Source organism: Osmia lignaria, chromosome 12, assembly GCF_051020975.1.
Source record: "Osmia lignaria lignaria isolate PbOS001 chromosome 12, iyOsmLign1, whole genome shotgun sequence".
NCBI lineage: Eukaryota > Metazoa > Arthropoda > Insecta > Hymenoptera > Megachilidae > Osmia > Osmia lignaria.
Genome location: NC_135043.1, coordinates 4305599 through 4327835, shown reverse-complemented (window position 1 = coordinate 4327835; position 22237 = coordinate 4305599). Strand labels below are relative to the sequence as shown.

The window sequence follows — 22237 nt, the reverse complement described above, 5'->3', positions numbered from 1 at the left end:
GAACTCTAACTTGGAGAACTCTAACTTGAAAAATTCTAATTCAGAAAATTCTGACGTGGAAAATTCTAATCTGTAAAATTCGGTAAATTCAAAGGTAGAAATCACAATCAAACAGAATCTCGCTGATGTAACATAGATTTCATTTCGCTTCTGCCCTCCGCAGTTATCATGAAATCGCGGGTCGGCCGGATGCATTAACGCGTTAATGTATCGCGGTTCGATTATTTCGATTCCCGTCGCGTTATTTCATTTCCTCGAGGATTTCCGTTCGCCGAATTATGCGAGCGTGACGAGCGACGCGAGCAGAATGTTACTTTTTCCTCCTTGTCGTTTTCTTTTTCCTCGCATCCCCTGTCGTTACATGTATTTTCGCGATATCTCGCGGCATACACGCTCCCCAAATACGTAATGCGGCATTTCGACGATCAATGTTGCACATATAGCTGCGCTTCGATTCCTAGCATGCATAATTCATCGCACCGATTTCCGTCCCTTTTCCGGACGCTACCACTTTCTCGCTCGCCTTCTGTCGAGCGGTTTTTTATACACTACCTACGTTCCCTATGGACACGATAAATCGAGCTTTCATACAAGCTTGCCTTGTGTTCTTTCTCAAGAAGAATTATTTGTTCTCCACGCGTGAAGAATTTCTTTCCATTCTATAATTACATTGCAATACACGTAGAAAGTACACGGGGTGAATTATCCATCTTGTAATTTATTTCTATTTTTTTTAACACTAGAACTACCAAAGGATTCAAAATAAAAGTTTCTTATTTTAAATTATAAATTTCATCGAGATATTTTTGTTGAAATGGATGTATATATTAAATTATTGATGGTTCTAATGTTAAAAGCTTAGATATTAATTGATTGAAATTCAGTAACATTGTAATAGCGTAAAGAAGCGATAACTTAGCAAAGTGAAATCGAGTTCACCGTAAACTAGCACCCTTTCCGGATGTAGAACCTCGTCGAAAGCATTTCATCAGTGTACTTCCGTTTCGAATTCGACCGGCTTTCCGTCGCAACGAGCCCGCGACGGTCAACCAGTTCAATTTGTACTTCGAATTTACTTACTTCGACACAAAAGCCCTTTCTCCTTCCATTCGTCCACGAGACGAAACTTTCTTTCAACTATCCTGACGCGTAAACACTTGCTACAGAGTATTCCTGAAAATTTTCTGAAACAATACCATTCGTGATTCTCAATGAAATTTGCAATTGTAAATAAAAGAGGGAAGGTTTGATCGAAGAGTGATCAACGTAAAAGCATGAATCAGACGCGAAAAAGCTGCGAAACATTTTCATCGGATGATCAGTCGGACGTGTGAACGGTGGAAGGTGTGGGGACTGGAAATTAATTAGAAGCACTTGCATCGCGTCGAATCGATAATCGTTAATTAGGTTGACGTCAAAGGACGACACTCGGGCTGAATAACGCGGGTATAGCCGGTGTCACGAAACCGTCTCGGCTTTAATGGATTGCATCGGTTAAACATAGCTTTGCATGAGATTTCGTTTCATGCAAATTTCCTTCGTACGAACACCGTCGAAAAAACTATGCCGCGTCGATCAATTCGAGTCGCGTGTCTGAATAGCTTGCTATATGTAATTCCTGGTGGACGTTTAAAAAGAAATATCGTAGCATTCGTGATTCGTGCGTCGCGAGACGTGTTATTTTTTCGTTAGCAGCTTTTTTAACCGGAATCTGTCCAAATAGAACACTTATACCAGCTTGCTCCGTTTTTCTATTTCTTCCACGAGAGAGCCCCGGTCATAAGGAAACGAAAACCGGTAATATTTTCGGACAATCGTCTTGAAGAGTCCTCGTGTTTCCCCGCAAACCTCGAGCTCGATGACTCTTCGGGAATAAGAGGGTCGTTTCAGCGCGGTGCATTTTTAAGACCCGCCGCGCCGGTTTACCGTGGCCGGAAGTAAAAGGAATCCGAAGGAACCGTAATCTATAGCGTGGGCTAAAGAGACCCAGTTGAAGGAAATTCGAACAAACGTGCTTGCAGCCCGTTGTGCTTGAGGTTATAAAAATGAAAGTGAGGGTATAAAGATGAAATTGAGGGAACGTGAAAGTCGAAGAAAATTCGAAATAAAATAAAAATACGAAAATTTAAAACTGTAAATCCTTTATTAAACATTACGTTGACTAATAACAACTTTCATCGGTGAAACGCGTTAGTTATTCATGTACTGCAATTTTGGAGGATGTTAATATTCCATGGCGGGATATTAGCCGACGCGTCGTACAATCGTGGGAAATTCTTCAAGAAAATTGCCGAGCTAGGACGACAGCTGAATATATTGAAATTTACAGACGTTTCTACCTCCGTGAAACTTTTTCAAGCGTCCGAAGGTGCTTCTTTTGCACGAGTCACGTACGGGCGTGTATATTTCACGCGATGCTCATCTTCTCGCAGGTTCAATTACACAGCGAGTTTCAATGCTGTCTATCGCGAGACGTGGAAATAAAAGTTTTCACTCTGGCAGGAATTAGGATCGGTAACTTTTTACGAAGGCTATGTGGAAGGTATGGATTTTTCAACACGATTCTCTAGAAAAAATCGAAATGTAACAATAGAAATTCTGATAATAATTTAATTTAATTTAATTTAATTTAATTTAATTGTTTAGGGTCGCATACACCTTCGTGGTTATTAGCGACCACTGTTACATTTGTGGATAATCAAAGTATCAGGTAGCTATAGCGAGTTATACAGTTCAACGTCTTTTAGAAAATTCGCTAAATTTATGCACTGTATTTGATTGTTCATTGAGAATATTATGTTTCAGTCTTTTCCCGGTGTATTTGGGGCATTTCCGTCGCAATCGAGTAGATTTTTCAATTTTAACAAATGCGAATACCCTAAGAATATCCCAATGACTTTCGATAGCAACATTGAAGAAAATTCAATATTGTCCAGTGCATTCTCGAAAGAAGGATTCCATTTCCATGCATCTTGCGCATTGTACCGAACAACGAAACCTACGTACGTACAACTCGCGCCCATTGTGACTCTAACAATGGAACTTTATATCGGTACATAAAGCTGCGTGTGCTGGCTGACAGGTGTCACCTTGCCTGCTCTTCAATAATGGAACTGGAATACCACCACTCTTTCACTACCCTCGAACAACGGGAAAAACATGTACCTGCCGCCAGTCTAACTGCTGGAAATATTCGAAGTCACCGGGAAATGTTGATACCATTTCACAGGAACAGACAGATGTAACGGTTTCGGTGGTTTTTATTGTATTTCCACCTGATCCCTCGATGGTATTTCTATTTCTTTACCTTCTTTTTTAATCCTATTCGACTAGTTTCTGAATTTCAAATTAATCATTGCAGGATGCGTTGAAATTTGTACAATTGCAATTGTACCGCACTGGATATCGTAAATGTCAGAGGAATTAGCGGTAGATATGTACATAATATTAGATAGGTAAATATTAGCGGTTGCTGCGATTAGATATCGGTGTGTGTCAGCAGGTCCAGTGAGATTCATAATTTCCGCGTAAGGGGCGAAATCGGTATCGTAAAAGCGTCGTCGCGTTCGATCGAAATTGCCTCCACTCGATCACGTTCACCAGCGTAATTTAACTCTCGGCCTGCTCTTTGGTACACGCTGATGATGGACGTAATCGATATTGCCAGCGGAGCCAGGCAGCGTTAAAACGGATCCGGATGTTCGAAAAATATCGCCACGTCGCGTCGCGAACGTGAACGAGACACGTCTCGGCGAGCTTTTGTTTCGAGAGGTAGAAGCAGTTATTGCCTTGCAAGTTCGCCCCGGGAATATCGAAAGTTCAGCGGGAGTTTCTTCAACAATTTTCTGAAGGGTAGAAGGCAACTTCTACTCGCATTCACCCCGTCGACCTCCATTTTAAGTTCGGCCAACTTTCGAGGAACCTTTGTGTATCATTGTTCTTTCAACACCGATACTCACCTTTATCTCTTTCGTGCGTTGAAAGTTCATTTTGAAGCTATCTATTCTCCTTTATTAATGTTGGTCAAAAGTTAAAGAAGAATTTAAAATTCTAATTTAATTCTGAATATAATGCGATAAATAAAAATTTAAATAAATTCGACTCTTTAGGGTTTGTGATTGTTGAACAATAGACGTTTGAACAAAAGGGTTAATTAGTGGCACGCATTGCTATTGGCTTATCAAAGGCGATACGCCGTCCCATTGTGCGCATGCGCCGGCGCTTGCATATAAATACGGCGCGCTTGGCTGGCGGGCTCAGTATTATTTGACCGCCCGATACGATCGTCGGTGAATTCCGATAGACTGGAAAGCTACTATACGATATATTTATCTCCCATGGGACGTTATCGAAACGAGAGCCAGATGCACTCCCTCCCTCCCTCCCTCGTCCCTTATTATCAGGTGATTCATTACTATGAAATATGACGATAATAATCATGTCGAATTGGACCTCTGTCAATCCCATGACAGTAGTTTTTCTTTCAATATAGTTTGAAAATTTTCTATCGTAATTTTTAATCAGTAAAATTTGACACTTTTTTAAATTAATCAAATTAATTAATCAATTCTTTTATTTTAATCAACCCTTATCTACCTGGTTATTATATAGCGATAACTATGTCGAATTGTATCTCTAATTCCATGATAGCAGTTTGAAAATTAAAATTACAATAGCGCTCATTAACATTTAAAATTCTTTTAAATTTTCCTTTTATTTTAATCAACTCTTATCTAGTTCATATAATTTTCAATACCACCCTAATGTATATCAAGTGTACGAGGGTAATTCAATTATCCGCGCTCTCTTCCCTCGAGGTGGTCGTGTTCTAATTAAAAGTGTATCCTTAATTTTCATACTTCGTGCCTTGCGGAGCAGCCTCGAGATCCTTTAAGTATATTCGACGAGCAAAGTAGAGGCTGTTACGGATCACGATTCCTTCAACGACCTATGAAACTATCGTCCTCCCGCAACATTGCCACTTGTTAAGAACGTCGTGGGAGTGCTTGGCGGCTTTTACATAAAACACTCGTTCCCTCTAGCTTGTTTATAAATAAAACATCTCGACAGCATAACGTCCCAAACAATTTTCTGCTCACTTTCAGACGTTTGTTTTGTAGTTTCATATTTCGAGTGTGTCTCAGTGTTTGTCGTTTTATAAACTTTCAATTGAAACATAAAGAATAATAACAAACTCTCTACTTCTCTCTATTTTTCATGAATTTTTATAATGACCAAAAATGATCATTAACCCCCCGGTGGTTTTCAGATTCCTCCATGAGGATGAATACGTGATCGGGGAGGGAAATTTCGCACGGATCTCTCATAAATATCCCTTGTTCCATTTCGCAACGCAAGGACGATCCTTGTTTCAGGTGCATCGTGTGCAATGTAAACTCGTCCGCGTATATATTATGCTCCAGTGTCACGCGTTGCACCGACTGATGGATCTATCCCTGTATCGACATCAGTAATCGATCCAGAATGCAAGGGCTCAGGGAGCGTAATAAAGGGACAGACAGCGAGACACGATCGATACACACCAGCCTCGGGGTTGCTTTTGTCCCTGTTCTGCGAGCTTGATTATTATATGACGACCATGTGACAATATTGGCTCCAACGAAATCATTCTTCAACCCTTACCACTTTCTTAACCCCCGTGTTAAAAATCATTTAAGCTAGGTGTCTAAGGTAACCGGGTGATAAAATGATTTTTTATAGAATTAGAAATACTAAACAATCCTCTGCAAATGCATACCTAATTAGCAAACAGTACGCATAAAGTAGAATCACGAGGGTAAAGTCAGGGTGTTAAAGTTTAATCCGAAATCTTAAATTCAAATAACGAGTGAAATGTAAAACTGTGAGAAATTTTATGTGGCTTTGTTTGAAAATTTAGAATTGATCCATTAAGATATCAGAGGACATAGGAGTGTAGTCTGCTTCAGTAAAGATTAACGTTCCACGTTATTACTCTTCTTTTATTTTACGGTTCCGACGGTGTTCCGAGGCAGGTCACAGAGTTATGGAAGTCAGCTATTTATTATCGCAATATCGGCAAGTAACTTTTAACGGGTCGGCAGGGCTCGAGTGAAATTTAGTCGGGGCTAAAAGCCTGATCCTGCCGTAACCGTAAGCTGTAATAGCCGCCTTCCACCCCGCTCTTTCTGTTTTAGTTCCACGAACCCTTACCGATGAACGTAACACCGGAGTTACGAAGAAAATGGCCAGTGTTCTCGTCGACGTGTTCTGTTTCTAATAACCGCGATGTACCGGAACATCCATCGATATAAAACATTTTCATTTATTTTCATTATTCGTAGCTTGCATTCTGATTCAATTTATGTTTTACAAATTGCATCGCGCAAATATGAGATTTTTTTTTTTTTTTAATTGCGATGCGTTATAAATTACCCCGATAATTCGTTACGCGGTCAGCGCGGGTAAACGAAATATCGGTGATCATGAAAATTGGAATGGTCGGAGGTTTTTCAAATGAATCAGAAAAGGAGGGAGTCATTGTTTTTACCAACGCAACGTACCCCGGCTCTGTGCGTTCGATGAACTCTATAATTGGTCGATACGATTAAATCTAGATGAATAACAGAGCAGCTATCGCGATACGGGATACTGTAATTGTTTCAATGTTTATTCGAAAATTTAAAGGATCGTTGAAACGAGCGAATGGTTAACAAATTATGGAGGGGCACAGGAGGACGACCGTTGATTAAAAACAGTCCGAGATAATCGATAATATTCAGCAGTGTACACGTGCTTTTATCGTTTATATCACGCAAACGATGTTAATTAATTATAGTTTCGAATGAAATTGTTATGATAATCTGCTCCGTGTGTTTAATGGAGAAGTAGTCCATTCGATCGCACGATTAAAGGAGAATTTCTATTGTCGCTAGTTTTCAACGATGCAATTGCTAAATGGAGCGTGGCATAATTCAATTTTCACAGTTTTCCTCTTTTTTTCAAGGACCACCAGAGGTGCACTTTGGGAAAATTCTCAGTGGGTCGGTGAAAATTGGACCCTAATTAATTAAAATCGGCACCACCTATTCGTTAGCATTGCACTTCATTTCTCCAACAGAAAATCGACCGAATTCCAATGAAAATTCATCGAATTTTCCAGCTTTTCTTTTTTTTCACGAATCACCAGAATTGAATTGGAGAAAATTTTTGGAGGGCTGGTGAGAATTGGGCCCTAATTAATTAAAATCGGCACCACCTATTGATTAGCATTGCACTTCATTTCTCCAATAGAAAATCGACCGATTTCCAATGAAAATTCATCGAATTTTCTAGGTTTTCTCTTTTTTTCGAGAATCACCAGGATCGAATTGGAGAAAATTCTCAGTGGGTCGGTGAAAATTGGACCCTAATTAATTAAAATCGGTACCACCTATTCATTAGCATTGCACTTCGGTTCTCCAACAGAAAATCGGCCGATTTCCAATGAAAATTCATCGAATTTTCCAGCTTTTCTTTTTTTTTTCACGAATCACCAGAATCGAATTGGAGAAAATTCTTGGTGAGTTGGTGAGAATTGTGCCCTAATTAATTAAAATCGGCACCACCTATTCGTTAGCATTGCACTTCGGTTCTCCAACAGAAAATCGACCGATTTCCAATGAAAATTCATCGAATTTTCCAGCTTTTCTTTTTTTTCACGAATCACCAGAATCGAATTGGAGAAAATTCTTAGTATGCTGGTGAGAATTTGGGGCCTAATTAATTAAAATCAAAACATTCGAGAAAGTCCATCGTGCGACCGATTCGTTAGCATTCCATTTAGATCCTCCAGCAGAAAATCGACCAATCTCCTTTGAAAATTCATCGAATCGACCGTCAACAAACTCATCTCCTCTCTGGCACCTTTCGCCTTCGTTAATATTTCAAAAGGTAGACGCGTGCCACCGAGGCAATTTCTGTTTTCCGTAAGATAGAAAGAGGAGGTCGCGGTGTAATGCACTCGGAGTAGATTGGAGCGTGCGATAGTTGGGATCGAAGCTAACCTAAGAGCAGATGGGACTCGAAAAAGAAGCGGGTAAAAAGTAGGCGAGAAGATACTTGATTCTCTCCACCTCATTTATCCGATGTTTCTCTTGTAGCTCGCTTTAGCGACGCTCGAGTACGCTCTTCTTCGATTTACTGACAGGGTAAAAAGAAGAATACCGCGATGACAAAAGCTTTCCCCTCTTATCTTCCTCTTGTGCTGTTTTGGATTTGGGTTATCGAGTGTGCCTCGAACAAGGGGATCCACTTTTCGACGAAGACCTCGGGGAATTTTACAGGAAGGAACGATTCGAATTGTCGGTAATCGCAAATAATTCCCAATACCAGGATGTGTTACGTAACGCGTATCAGGATAGGGAAGGTTATAGTTCAAAGCATCAAGCATAATTGCATATCAACGCGGTCATGCTGCTGACCAGCCGAAACACGGACAAAGCGGTGTAATTTGTGGAATGGTGTAATCGGCTTTATGGCTTTCGCTGCTCTCGGTATTTGGCCATCGTTGTTTCGGAACCCTACCGACAACGTAATCGACGTCGTTGTTTCATATCTAGCAATTCAAGATTAATTATTGGGAGCTTCGTTTCTCCTCCCCAATTAACCCAGACGTTACATTCTACTCTGATCAAAACTGATTTTTATACGATTGAAAAGAACGAAGGAAAATTCATTTTCCATCGTGCCGAAATATATTCTCTGCAACTTTTCAAATTGATTCCACAAATATATACGGTGAACTAAATTTGTTTTTCAAAATTGAAAAATGAAAATTTCTATTCAATTTCTCAAATTTCGTCGATCTGCACGCAATTTCAAGAAAAATTGCGGGAGGGGGAATTGAAAAACATGGAAAATTTACGAAACGCGGTAGGAAAGTTCTACCTGGAAATTTCTTGAATCGTCGTACGGTCGGGAACGCGGACAAGAAAATTTAATTGCACCCCACAAGTGGCGAACTGAAAAAAGGAAGAGGAGAAAAATAGAGGAAAAATTTGAAACAGGTTTTTAATTGTACGCTTTTTAGCGACGTTCCGTGTACGGGACTCGATTTTTGTACTCGCGGCTGGCCGAAAGCAATAAACGTAAAGTGTTCCGCTAACAGTGTCGAAAATAACGAACGGTCTTCCATTAAAATTAACGTTGTAAATCGTGAATGACCACTCGATTACTTTTAATTGCTCGAACCTGATGTTGCCGTTCCACCGGCAACTTTTCGCCAACTTCTATTTCCGCCTGCAACGGTTATACATTGGCTAAACGGCGTATAACTGTTAAAAAGTTGCTCGCTCGAAATTCCGAACTGATATTTCAACGGTCTGCTAGTAAATAAATTTCATCCCGAAACGATCGTTTAATTATTTCTGTCGAATCGGCTCTTTGACCTCTCGCTTGTTCGTTAATTAAAGCGACGATTCTTTTCGCTTTGACACGGTAGCCGCGGTATCTGCTCTGACAGTGATAATAAAAGAATAAAATAAAACACGACTGTTGCGTCGTGACAAACAAAATTGCAATGTTTTTTTATGTACCGCTGTTCCTATTTCATTAACCCCTCTGTATTTTTTGTCTCCAATTGTATATTTTATATTATCATTACCAGCCTTAATAACGAACGGGTTGAAATCGACTCTTAGAAGATTTTCCTTTCCCTGTGGTACGAGTTTTCGTAATTGGCAGCAATTTTTGCGTCTAGTTGTGTGAACAGAGAGGAAGGGACACTGGATGAAAGAGGGAGGGAAGAAGTTTCTAACAGAACGACTTTACCAATTAGGGAACAATCGTAAGGGGCCTGGATAGAAAGAGAATTCTCCGTCCCCCTCCTCTGGTTACGGCTCTTAAAAAACTTCTGCGGCCTTTTTCTTTCGCCTTGCACGAATTTGAAACTCGACGCCTTTATTAAAACTTTTGATTGCGTTCGAGGATATTCCTCCTGGCAGACGGTGTCCCCTTTCTGTCCTATTAATGACTGCTAAAATATCAGGGAAACGCGAAACAGTGTAATTCTACAGGTTGTCTCGAAATAGGTAGAAGGAAAAATTTGAAAATTTAGAAAATACTGGTCGTTTCGAAGGGATTTTAATTGGTACAATCGATCGACGAACAGTTGATTGTGTAACGCGATTAGTCGGCTAAATTCTTCGCCATGTTATCGATACCGATGATCGCATTTCCGTTGTTATTCGAACTGGCTCGATCCAGGACGATCGTTTAATTAAATCCCGTATTCATGGAAATCCCTTTCCACGGACCAGTTAACCCTCTTAAACGATCATTGCGACCGGAATAATTCAAGAATCGACGAGTGATTAATTAATAGCATCGTTTCGTTGATACACATCCGATTAGTCATAGATCGGCGAAATTAATCGGACGTTAGAATGATAAAACGTCCCGATTGAAAATTGGAAGTTCGACAATCTACCAATTAACCGTGCCATTGGGTTAATTGCGTGTTCATTTCCATCTCTTCCGTTTCCTGTTGTTTTATCAGCACATTCGTGATCCATCAATATTTTCATAAGTCCATAATCATAATTCTAAATTATTACTTTCGTAATTGCTAGTATTATAAATTAATACAAATAATTATGGAATAATTATCCCCAGCTTTTTTCTAATATTCCCTAAAAATCTTATCAATCGGATAATCAGTGACTTTAAAAGAACAGCTCCATAATACCCCTTCCTCTTTTCCCCGTCAAGGGTAACATTGAAATTGAAGCGGATTCATCTGAGCCGATTAATCGATTCGAAGGGATTCATCGATTACGTCGTATTATTCAAAGTAGTCGGGGCTCGATGTAAATTACCGGTGAAGTTTTCATGGGTGTTTCCAAGGCCTTTTAGCTAATTGCTCGCCTTAACTAGCGCGATAGAGAGGACGCGTATTAATTACTGTAAGTAAGACACATCCGTGCGAGCCTCTTCTAACGAAACGTATCGTTCTTTGTTGCAGAAGCGAGGACCGGACAGAGGCAAGGTAAGAGGGATACTCTCGTAATGGAAAACACAGTCTCGCTTAAGTAATACGCTTTTTTCCTCGCGAAACACCCTTCAGATTCGCTGGCGCGTAAGTAGCTTTGATCGTACACCACGATTCAGAACATTTCCTCTTGTTTTGTTTCAAAGAGGTATTCTCTGCACTTTGAATAGCGACAGGACTTTGTGTTTCGCGTTCAATTATTCGTTCCTGCGTTGTTGTAAAAATTATACATGAATTAGTAAAAAATTAATAATTACTTAATGCAATTTTTCTCGAATCAATTTTAAATCCTTTTTGATATATATATAAAAAAAAAATAGAAAAGGGAAGAAGGTACTTTTGCGGTGGATCTTAAAACGGTTCGAGAATGTCCTCGCGATTACTCGGATTCGATTAAGGATTTCCCTGTCGGTCTAATACTAAAATAACTCGATGGAATCCACGGAACGCAACCCATGAAATTTCAGCAAGCATCGGAAAGGAATTCTATCAGCGGTGTCTTCTTTCTTTATACACTTCCTTGGGTAACGCGGTTGGAATTCCATTAAAAGAATTCTGATATCAACGACCGATTTCTTGTAATACATATGAATCATCATTTTTATTACTTCCCTTATTTACACAGAGGTATCCAATATAACTTAGTTCGATTCGCGTAGGGAAGAACCGTCGAGAGCTCGTCAAATATTCCACTGTGTACCGCAAGAACCCTCTTAGTCTCTGTTTATTTTCTAAACAACCGCCATACACCGACCGACTATTTCCGTTAATTGTTAATTCGCATGGCAAACAGCTCGGGTAAATACGCGAGGGTTGCTGTTAGTTATGTAAGATAGGACGAGGAAGCAACGGTCAGTAATTAAAATTTTTAATTATTGCGTATGAAATTCTGATCATTGGATTTTTCTCGATCAGAGAATTTCACCTGGATTCGTGATCAAAAAAATGGTACCAGCTTCTATGATCGGTATAATGGGCAACCGTGATAAAAAAAGAAAGTCCGACGTGACGGGAACCTTTAATGGGGGTGTCGGACAGTGGAACAGGTCGATCAATAGTCAGACAACGGCCATCTCATCGCAGCGCACGTTTTATGCCGCGTGCGTTTCCTCTCGCGGCGAATCACGCGCTCCTCTGACCTTTTTCCACCTGCGAAGATTCAGCTTTTCCGTCTTCACGAATCGACGAATCTCGATTCTAACTAATTATTTCACGTTGACAATTATTGAAAATCATAGCGCCATCAAATTAGGTATTCCAATTACCAATCTTCTGTAGATAATATAATTTTCATTTCTCCAGATATGAAATATTTTATCTCGCTAGAAAAATGAAAAATTGTCCATTTTCCACCATCTGCCCTTTTTTTCAAGCCTTTATCAATGAACTCGCTGACAGGGTAAAGCGTCCGATGAAATTCGCGCCGCTTCCAGTGATACCCCGCTCCGACGGTTACTTAATCCAATCCACTATCCCCATTTACTTTCGTTTAATCCGATTTGGACATCCGGCTAACATTGTCAGGGACCCTTTTCATTGCCCCTGGCGCTTGATCCTCCATCCTCGAACTGTCTAGCCCGTCCTGGTCGCAAGCGCAATTAGATATGCGCGTCTTACCCCTGTCGTAGCCGAGCCGGAATCGAACCTCTCCAAAGAAGAACGATTTGTCTACTTCCTCTCGGTAATCTCGCGGTAATTCGTCTTCAACTCAGGAATTAAACTCGTCCAACTTCTTCCCGACCTGATCGGGGAATTGAACAATCTCAAAGCTACGGAATTAAAGGTAGAATATTCCGGATTACAAATTTCAGCAGTAATTTAAATTACACCAGTGCAAGGAGGCCACCGTTGTTTATAAATATTTAACGAAGAATTCAGTGTCGAGGAGCTGGCGATAAATCGTAATTCTAGGAGACGATTACACGGTAGCCGGGTCAGATCGTAGTAACGCGTTGCACGGGGTTAATTATTACAGCACCCGGTTGGATGGCAGTGTCTGCTTCCTTGGGTCGAGCCCGCTTCGCTTACGACTCAGCTTTCCATCATCCCTTATTGCCAGTTTATCCAACATCCTGCTTATTTTATTTATCCCCTCTTCAACAACCAGATTTCCTCGTTTCCACAACGTGGCCGTGGAATTTTTTATTTCAACATTACTTCTGCTCATTGCGCTCCAACAGCACTTCAATTGCACTTCCGATTTCTTCCGAGCCCGTAATATCGTTTTAATATCGTAGTTCACGTTTCATTAATCATCCCCCTGGAACTTGACTCGTAAACGTCCAAGTGTTGGCGGTATTGCGCGAGTTCCGAAGCTTCTCACCTTTATCGAGAAGGATTCGCAGTCAATCCTCCCACGCCAGGTATCAAGCGAGAAACGGATCAACCGGAGTTGGCCGGAAATCGAACGAAGGCTTTCGAGTTCGCAACACGGTCACGCGACTCTGTTTCCGGAACTTACCCCCCCGACTTGGCGGATTTCTTTGCAACTAGACCGTGGGGAACGAGCTCGTTTAACCGTTTCACTTCGTAAATGCCGGCAAGTTGTTCGTGTACAGGCAATTACATGGAATTTCTCCCTTCGTCCATCGGTCGAACAAACTACCCCTTGGAATCATCCCTCTTTCTCTGATAATTTTTCAGAAATGGTGGTTTTTGATATTGCGATTATTTTGAAAGATTTTCTTTCGTCACCAGGGAATTTTCGTAAAGTAGATCCTTCAGTGTCTTTCAAAGGTGATTTTCTTCGAAACAATTGTTTTTCAACCCCGTTCAACCTTCTTCCGCCGTACAGACGCTTCCTGATCGAAACAATCATCAATCGGGTATGCGACATAGTTTTCTGAAGCGTCGTGAAATTCAATAATGGCAGTATTTCATGAGTGAAATTTTCCTAGGTGGTAAAACGGTCACGTAAAGTTCGAAGAGGAGAATCGTAAAGGGATATTGCCAAATATTTGTCTTCCTTTGGTATTTTTCCTTTTTCTTTCGACTCTATACTGCCTTTTGTCTACTCCCATCTTCCTTTCGTTCATTGTCGTCATATAATAATATTTGTGATGTATTTTCAGAAGACAAGAAAACTTAATACCTAATTTATTTTTAAAAACAAGTTGGAAGAATTCTACCGAGTTTAATTCTCTTCGTCTCGAGAGAAATGCATCGCAATCTCAGTTTGCATGTTCAATTTCACTTAATATTCTTATAGCGCTAATGTTTTACGTTCGTTTTTCTTTCTGTTCTTCCCCTATTTACTGCAGCCAGCATGAGAGACGCGAGGTAATTTAAAGAGTTCGTCCGGCGTATCCACGTTTCTTTAATGCCGTTTAAATTCCTCGCTCTTCGCTATCCTCTTGAAGGCGACGCACTATTTTATGCATGTCCTTGTGGTCGGGGGGGTTAGTGGATTTTCTGGTTTTTCATTTGCGCCGGGAAATTCGTCGGGAATTCATTTGGAAGTTGTCTATCCAGGAATCTCTTGAAAAACGAAAAATAAAATGTTGGTATTTTGGTCAGCTCTTTTGTAAATAAAATATACAAGATATTCAATTAAGAAGAAATCAAAGAGAAAATTAATTTACTCCTGTCTAAATTAGTAAAATGAAAATTCCTCTTCAAATTAATTACATTATTAATTTTATTTTCAAAACTATTTTACAATTTCTTCGAAGCACAAAATACTTGAAATACTTTGGAGAAGTTGGTCTATCAAGGTTGAGTATATTCAAAGGAGAATACAAGTTAGATACTCGTCATTCTCGCGCAAGAGATAAGAACAGTTGCTTAATGTAGCAATATTTTTTCTTCTTTTTTCCTCGGCGTAGAAAGCATTTCGTTTGCAAACGTTGATTTACGCGAATATTTCTCCAGGTACCACTTTCGTCTGGTTGTCGAGGAAATACGGTGCTGCTTATCTTGTCAGAGAAAGAAGGTGACAGAAATATCATAATGGAAAGTGCAATTCAAGACGATCCGAGGAAAGCGAGCTTCTCAACAACGAAATTTTTCCTTTAGACGCAACCGGCCGACTGTTGCGTCCTTTTCAAGCGATTTCAATACGAATTTCGCTGATCTCGCGAAAACTTCAACTAACCGTTATACAAAACGGAAGTGAGGAAAAGAATGCAGCTTAGTATAAGTGTAATTTCGAACCACTCGAGAAATGTGGGTCACGGTATAATTTTCGCGAGATCATTTCGAAACTTCGGCTTCATTTAAAATGTATTTCTTTCCTCATGAAATTTTTCCACATCGCAGGCTATCCTTTACCTCGTAATTTTCCTATTTCACCTACCTTTTCCTCTAACGCACGGCACAGGTGATTGACATTTTTCATTTCTACGTGAAACAACAGAAATATAGATGGCAGGTTTTTCTGGGTAAATTTCATGAACTGTAATTACAAACTAATATTTTACTCGATTTTACCTCTGGTACAAGCACCTCTAATTAAGATTAAAAGGACGTTAAAGTTGGGACGCCGATGCAAATGAATTTTTTCTCCCGGTTTCATTATAATACCAGATATGCTTGTGCTATTTTATTTATAGTATATCATATGGAAGAGCGAGGATAAAAGTCGAGGAAAATCTGAAAAACGCGACACCGACCATCAGGATTCAAACTAGGAACTTTCTGGGTCGTAACTTGGCACGCTATGCACCGTCGTCTTATCGTGATCCCGTTTCAAATGTCTTTGTTTCTTTCACACGGGTATTCGTCATACGGTTTCATGCATTTTACGTTTTATCTTACTTACCGCTCGTAACTTACCATAAAATAGAGTGTTATATGTTGTAAAAATCGAACACTGGAAAGCTGAGAAGTTGGAAAAATGAAAAATTATGAAATTGAGGTGATGCGAAAGTAGAAAATTACAAAGATTAGAAAGTTGGAAAAGTGAGAAGGTATAAAGTTAGGAAATTGGAAAATTCTGTAGTTGGAAAAGTGAAAAATTATGAAATTGAGGAAATACGAAAGTAGAAAATTATGAAATTAGAAAGTTGGAAAAGTGAGAAGGTATAAAGTTAGGAAATTGGAAAATTCTGTAGTTGGAAAAGTGAAAAATTATGAAATTGAGGAAATGCGAAAGTAGAAAATTATAAAATTAGAAAGTTGGAAAAGTGAGAAGGTATAAAGTTGGGAAATTGGAAAATTCTGTAGTTGGAAAAGTGAAAAATTATGAAATTGAGGAAAAACGAAAGTAGAAAATTATGAAATTATAAAGTAGGAAAAGTGAGAAGGTATAAAGTTGGGAAATTGGAAAATTCTGTAGTTGGAAAAGTGAAAAATTATGAAATTGAGGAAAAACGAAAGTAGAAAATTATGAAATTATAAAGTTGGAAAAGTGAGAAGGTATAAAGTTGGGAAATTGGAAAATTCTGTAGTTGGAAAAGTAAAAAATTATGAAAATGAGGAAATGCGAAAGTAGAAAATTATAAAATTAGAACGTTGGAAAAGTGAGAAGGTACAAAGTTAGGAAATTGGAAAATTCTGTAGTTGGAAAAGTGAAAGATTATGAAATTGAGGAAAAACGAAAGTAGAAAATTATAAAATTAGAACGTTGGAAAAGTGAGAAGGTATTAAGTAGGGAAATTGGAAAATTCTGTAGTTGGAAAAATGGAAAAATACATAGTGAAAATCCGGGAATTATATGGTAGAAATCCGGAAAATTTGGGGAAGCGAAAAAATGAAAACGTGGAACATTACGAAGCTAGAAAATTAAATAACTGAAAGATCGAAAAGCTGGAAAATCTCCTCGGTCGACCAGTTGAGAATTAACAAAGTCGGGAGAAAGTCAGTGGTAACGGCGTCCCCTAATGCCTGTCCGTGCTTCAACTCACGGGGGTTGTTCACGGCAGCATCCCTCTTGTCGCTCGTACGTGTGATTCTCTTCCTGGCTTTAATGCCTCCCACGGCGTGCTGCGTCATACATTATAATGCTACTTCGAGTGTACGCCAGACCAGACTGGAGAGACCGTGTTCACAGGGAATGCAAAAGTGAAGTTTTATGTCGTCCATAAACGATGCATCAACGTACATGCTTGCTGTGTCTGTTTTCTGGGACAACGAAAAAACATCCCACTGTGCTATCTTTCTCTCCTCTTCAAATAGAAACTGACTTTGTTTTCTCTTTCTTTGTTTTCTTACCTCACCCTCCAACAATATCTATTCTCAGTGGAAGAAGATTAAAATCAAACACCGAAGTTCATGTTGTTATACTTTATATTTATTATTGTTGTACTGCGATGCATTAATTATTTAGAATCTGCATTAAGCCAGTTATGGGATTGGTGGGAACAAAGCATGGTTTATTCTGTAACTTCGAAACTCATTAATTCACTGTTTTGCTTTTATTGGTGTTAATTTTTAATGCCTGACAGAAATAGCGCAGACGCATCGTTTATGAACTCTAGACGGAAAAAGTTTCCTTCCTCGGGGGCCGCATTACAACGCGTTTCCACTTATGAAAAAGTATAATTCACGCGTACAGCCGACGCGAGATGCAATTAATGTCGCGGAGAATCTTCCCCGCCCCCGCGAATTCTCTCGCGTTTCTGCAATTAATTCTGTACTACAGTTGCCTGCATCGGGGCAATTTTCATTGCGAATCGCCGGGAACGTCGGATTTTCCGACACTCATCGATCTTTACTACAGAATGTTGGGGGCAATAATGTATAAAGCTGGAAAATGGGAAATTTTACCGCTGGAAAATTATAGAATTAGAAAATCAGGGAGCTGGAAAAGTAGAAAATTAGACAATTATAAAATTGGTAAATTGGAAAAGTGGAGAATTGAAAATTGAAAAATTGCAAAAACGGAAAATTGAAAATTCGCAAAGTTAGAAATCTCTGAAACTGTGAAGTAACAAAGCTAGAAAGCTTAAACCTAGAAAAGCGGGAAACTATAAAGCTGTTAAGCTGTAAAGTCGAAAATCTGGAAATCCACAAAGTTTCAAAGCTGGTAATCTTAAAAGCTACAAACCTGCAATTATCGAGTAATTAAAAAGAAAATAAACCACCCTGGAAGCATGATATTAAAATCAACAATAATTATATCGAAAACACACTCTTTATTTCATGTTCCTCAAATAATCTGCCGAGTGTGCAACTCACTGAATAAGAGTAAACATTTTCTTCTGTATAATGAGCCTCTCAGAAAACCGTCAGGCAATTCGTGGTGATGTTGCTGCGTCGGTAGAGTTCGGCCAACGTAATACGGAATTATGCAATTCGAGTAACCGCATTTCCATTATGCAGTATTTACTCCGGCCATGTATTCCGGCGTTGCAATGTGCAGTCGCACATGTAACAGATGATATAGGCACGCGAGACAAGGAAAAGCGGTCTACAGAGGCTGACAGAGAGGGAAAGGTAGAAGCGTGGGGGAGGTGAATCGACTTTATATGTATGTGTGCATCTGTGTACACCTGAAACGCACAGAGGTACGTTTCCTAGCGTTCGCCGTTTCGTCGAAAATGAAATTACTCGTTCTCGTCCCAACTCGAGATCTCTACGATTCCCAGCGCCAAAGATAAAATCCTCGTTTTCCTTCAAGTGCTCGCTCCACGAGCAAATTACCCTTATTACGTATGTATTAATAACGCGGATAGAAGAGCTCTGTTGCATCGTGAATTTCATCAAGTTGCCGAGTTTGCCTTCCGGTATACGTTGCCTCCAGGCCCCAATTGCTTATTCCATCTTGTCCATCTTTTCTCCCATTTGCGTTGATCGATTTGGGTTCATAATTCGACGATTCAGATTAGTGCAGTTGAAATTCCCTCAGAACTCTAGCAATTTGTCATGTTTCCAGCTTTTCATTTTTTTGATTCTTTAATTTTCCAAATTTTCCTTTTGCTAATTTTGCAATTTTCCCATTTTCAGCTCTTCAGTTTCTTAATTCTCAATTTTCCTTTTCCCATCCTTTCGGTTTCCCAATTCTCAGCTTTCCATTACAATTTTCCGTCGCAATTTTCTTCCTAATCCAAATCCAAGACAAATTATGAAAATGCAAAATATTTGACCATCCTATCGCCAACCTGATCAAACGATCGTTCGGCTTCATTTTTGTTCCATGAAAAGCATCGCGAATGGAAACGACTTTTGCCGGTATAAAAGGGTGAAATCAAGCTGTAAATAACGCTACGTTAAAAATATTTCCCAGCCAGGGCTGTTGGTATACGGCCACAATATATACGTCACGGTAAATCACCCTCTAATGCCGCATAAATTGGTAAAATATTTTTCCAAGTGACGATGAAAGTAAATCCTCGTTCAGCGTTCTTCATATTGGCTCTTTACCACGTCTGCACGAAGAAAAGTCAATTCCCCTCCTTTTTCCTCAACTAGCCAAATGAAACGTCGAATATATCGAATCATAATTTCTCTCGGAATAGTTTCGAATCGTTTAATTTTCCACGAATTTCAATCCAATCCGTTCCTTCAAATATTTATATTCCTTCCGTCGATTCATCTTCGTCACCTCGTTGAATTTATGATATACGACTTTGTCAACGGGGTCTGTTTCGATTAAAATCGTCGATCACTGGCAAAGAAGATTTAATACCTCCCCATAGTAGGAAGTCAAGGGGATTTAGTAACATTGAATAGGGAAATTCGATGTTCGTCTCAGTAAATCCCCGGTGATCCCATTCAAGAGAGACACTATGGATTCTACCATGTAAAGAACTCAGAATTCTACGTTATCTCTATTTATTTTCATTAAATAATGTACATGTTACCGGCAATGTATGAAAAGCAAGCATTGTATGGAATGCCTGACGTTTTTGGGCAAAATATGAAATATTCAAATTATTTTAATATTACATAAACTTTTCATGGACAATGCAAAGATTTTGTAAAATAATTATTCTAAAAATTAGTAAAATAAGAAAAATCCTAAAAGCTCCTTAATTAAAAATTTTAATTAAGAGGAAAATTAATATTAATATTGCCTAGGCATTCTATACATACTGCCACTAATAAATACATATAAGTATACACAGAAAGACTGATTTTCCTTGAACCGAAAGTGAAATATATAACGTGTGATATCGTAAATAAAATTTCCGAAATCGATGGAGGCGTTTCCGTCGCGAAACATCGCTGCCTGCGGGGTCGAAGGTGAAAGTTCTCGCGAAACTTTTGAGATAAATCCCAAGGGAGTCGCTTAAAAGTTTTTCTCAAGCGGATCTCCGAAACTCGATTCGAACCCCCGAAAAATCCTCTTCGGCATCGAATACATGAAACTAAAAATCAATAAGAAAATTTCAATAATTTTAAATTTTATTTTTAATCCAGTGCCATAAATTTAATGATAATAGGCAACTAGGGGGAGCGTGTAAATCAGCAACAGTTGCTTCCAACGGGGTGTAAATTAGCCGAACGACTCGTGGAACGAAACGGGGCGAGATAAAGACAGCGAAACAAGCCTTGATTGCGTTTCTTAACCGTGTTGAATGGCCCGGGTTTTATTTACAATTCTCAGCCAGCTCCGAGTAATCGTAGGGCTGTTCCGTGCGATAACGCGACGCAGGGGGTGTTTCTCGACTTCCCATCGCGTTGTTTTCTCGCCCAATCTAAAGTTTCTGCAACAACGCTCGCCTATCGAGTGTCCTACCGTTTGGACGTCGTTGATTTCGACGCGGTGGAAACATCGCGACGAAATTAACGCCCCTGTAGCGAAACTCGTTAAAACGTACCGTGTAATTACTTTTTACCCGGACCAACCCCGCGATGGTTGTACACCGATAGAATGGATGAAAATAATGAAAAATCGTCGTTGTTTCAATCTTTGCCGTGTTCGAAGAGAATTCCGGTGATTTTAGAGCACCGGGTATAAACGATTCTGAACATCGAACGGATCAAAGTGGATTTGCTCGGTTTACAGCTAAATCCCCGATCGGGGATGTTTTGTGGAGCCGGTACTTTACTCGATATTGCTTGCAAAACCGTTTTTCAGAAGATACACAACCCTTTCTCGCCCTCTTTCTGCAAATTCCTTGGAACTAATGGAGATTTGTTCAGCTGTCGTGAAATCGTTCCAACCCTTCCTGAGGATTCCGTTAAACGGTTAGAGTACAAACATAGTTCAAAAAGGATTAATTCCATCCAATTGGAAAACGTTCACGAACTATAGAACGTTTGCGATGTTGTTGAAAACATTGGAGAGGAATAGCGAACGAGTGGGGAACCCTTCGATACACACGGTATTTACAGTTCGCCCTGATAGACAGAACGATGTTCTCTTTGTTTACCCTCTTTTCGAAGCAGAGTTCGTCGAGTGTCTAAATTATCTCCTCGATGCTAAATTATTTCTGAAGAGTCGCTACCTAGGAGAACGCTTCCTGTTCCCAGTACCGTACAAAAGGACTTCCTCCTACCAAAAACTTCGACGAGGGAAGCTCTCGAGTGCGATCGAAGCGTGAAGAAGAGTAAAAGCAAACTTCTCGGATGAATCGCGAAACTGTACGACATTAAACAAAACACTCAGGTTGATAATCTAAACTTTACGATTAGACTGCAATTTAGTTTCATTTTTAAGTATCATTCACCCCTAGGGGGGGGAGGGGGTGAACGAAGAGATAGGAAAGTTTAAAGAAAGCACGGGGATCAAGAGAAAGGATAGCGAGAAACAGGAAAGGTGGGATTGCGGCGAAAATAAACGAAAGGGAAATGTAATTAAAAACTTGCCCCCAGCTAAGTAGTAGGAGGAAATACGGAATGGAAGGTTTCGCGAAATTCCTTGCGGGAATTCAAGAGAACCAAGCGTCAAGATTAAATAGAGATTGAACTATATATAAAACCGTACTCTTGAGAAATTCTCCGCTGTATTTGAAAGATTCAGGAAATCTGAAATATGCAATAAGAACGCGGGGTGTACATGAAGAATGTAGAAGAATGAATAACGAAAATAAAAAACAACAGAAATTTAGACGTTTTTAAATTTCACTGAAAATTAGGGGTGTGAGGGTATTCGAGCCTCGGGCCAGAAATAATAACAGTTTCACTCGTCCATTCAAACGAAAATTAATTAACCCGGTGAAGCGAATCAAATGCATTGATTTAAAAAAATCAGAAATTGATTGCTTTATAAAAATTCTTTAATAAACCCCGATTTTACTTCAATCAAGTTAATTGAGTCGGTGCAATTAAAATGCAACAAAATTGCAGGAATATGAATTTCAATTATTTCCTGTTTACCTCTGTTTCCTTTCATAAATCGTATCC

General features: G+C 39.5%; 1 protein-coding gene across 3 annotated transcripts in view; it reads left to right on the top strand.

The window, feature by feature from the left end:
- The window catches only part of LOC117602696 (uncharacterized), an 88048-nt gene that overhangs the window by 48286 nt on the left and 17525 nt on the right, over nucleotides 1–22237 (top strand). For 2 of the 3 annotated variants that reach the window (XM_034321008.2, XM_034321006.2), the window contains exon 2: nucleotides 10982–11005. The exons of the other annotated variant lie outside the window; for it this stretch is intronic. In XM_034321008.2, coding sequence (XP_034176899.2) covers nucleotides 10982–11005 — 24 coding nt within the window. The remainder of the gene's footprint in view (nucleotides 1–10981; nucleotides 11006–22237) is intronic. 3 annotated transcript variants of the gene reach the window in all.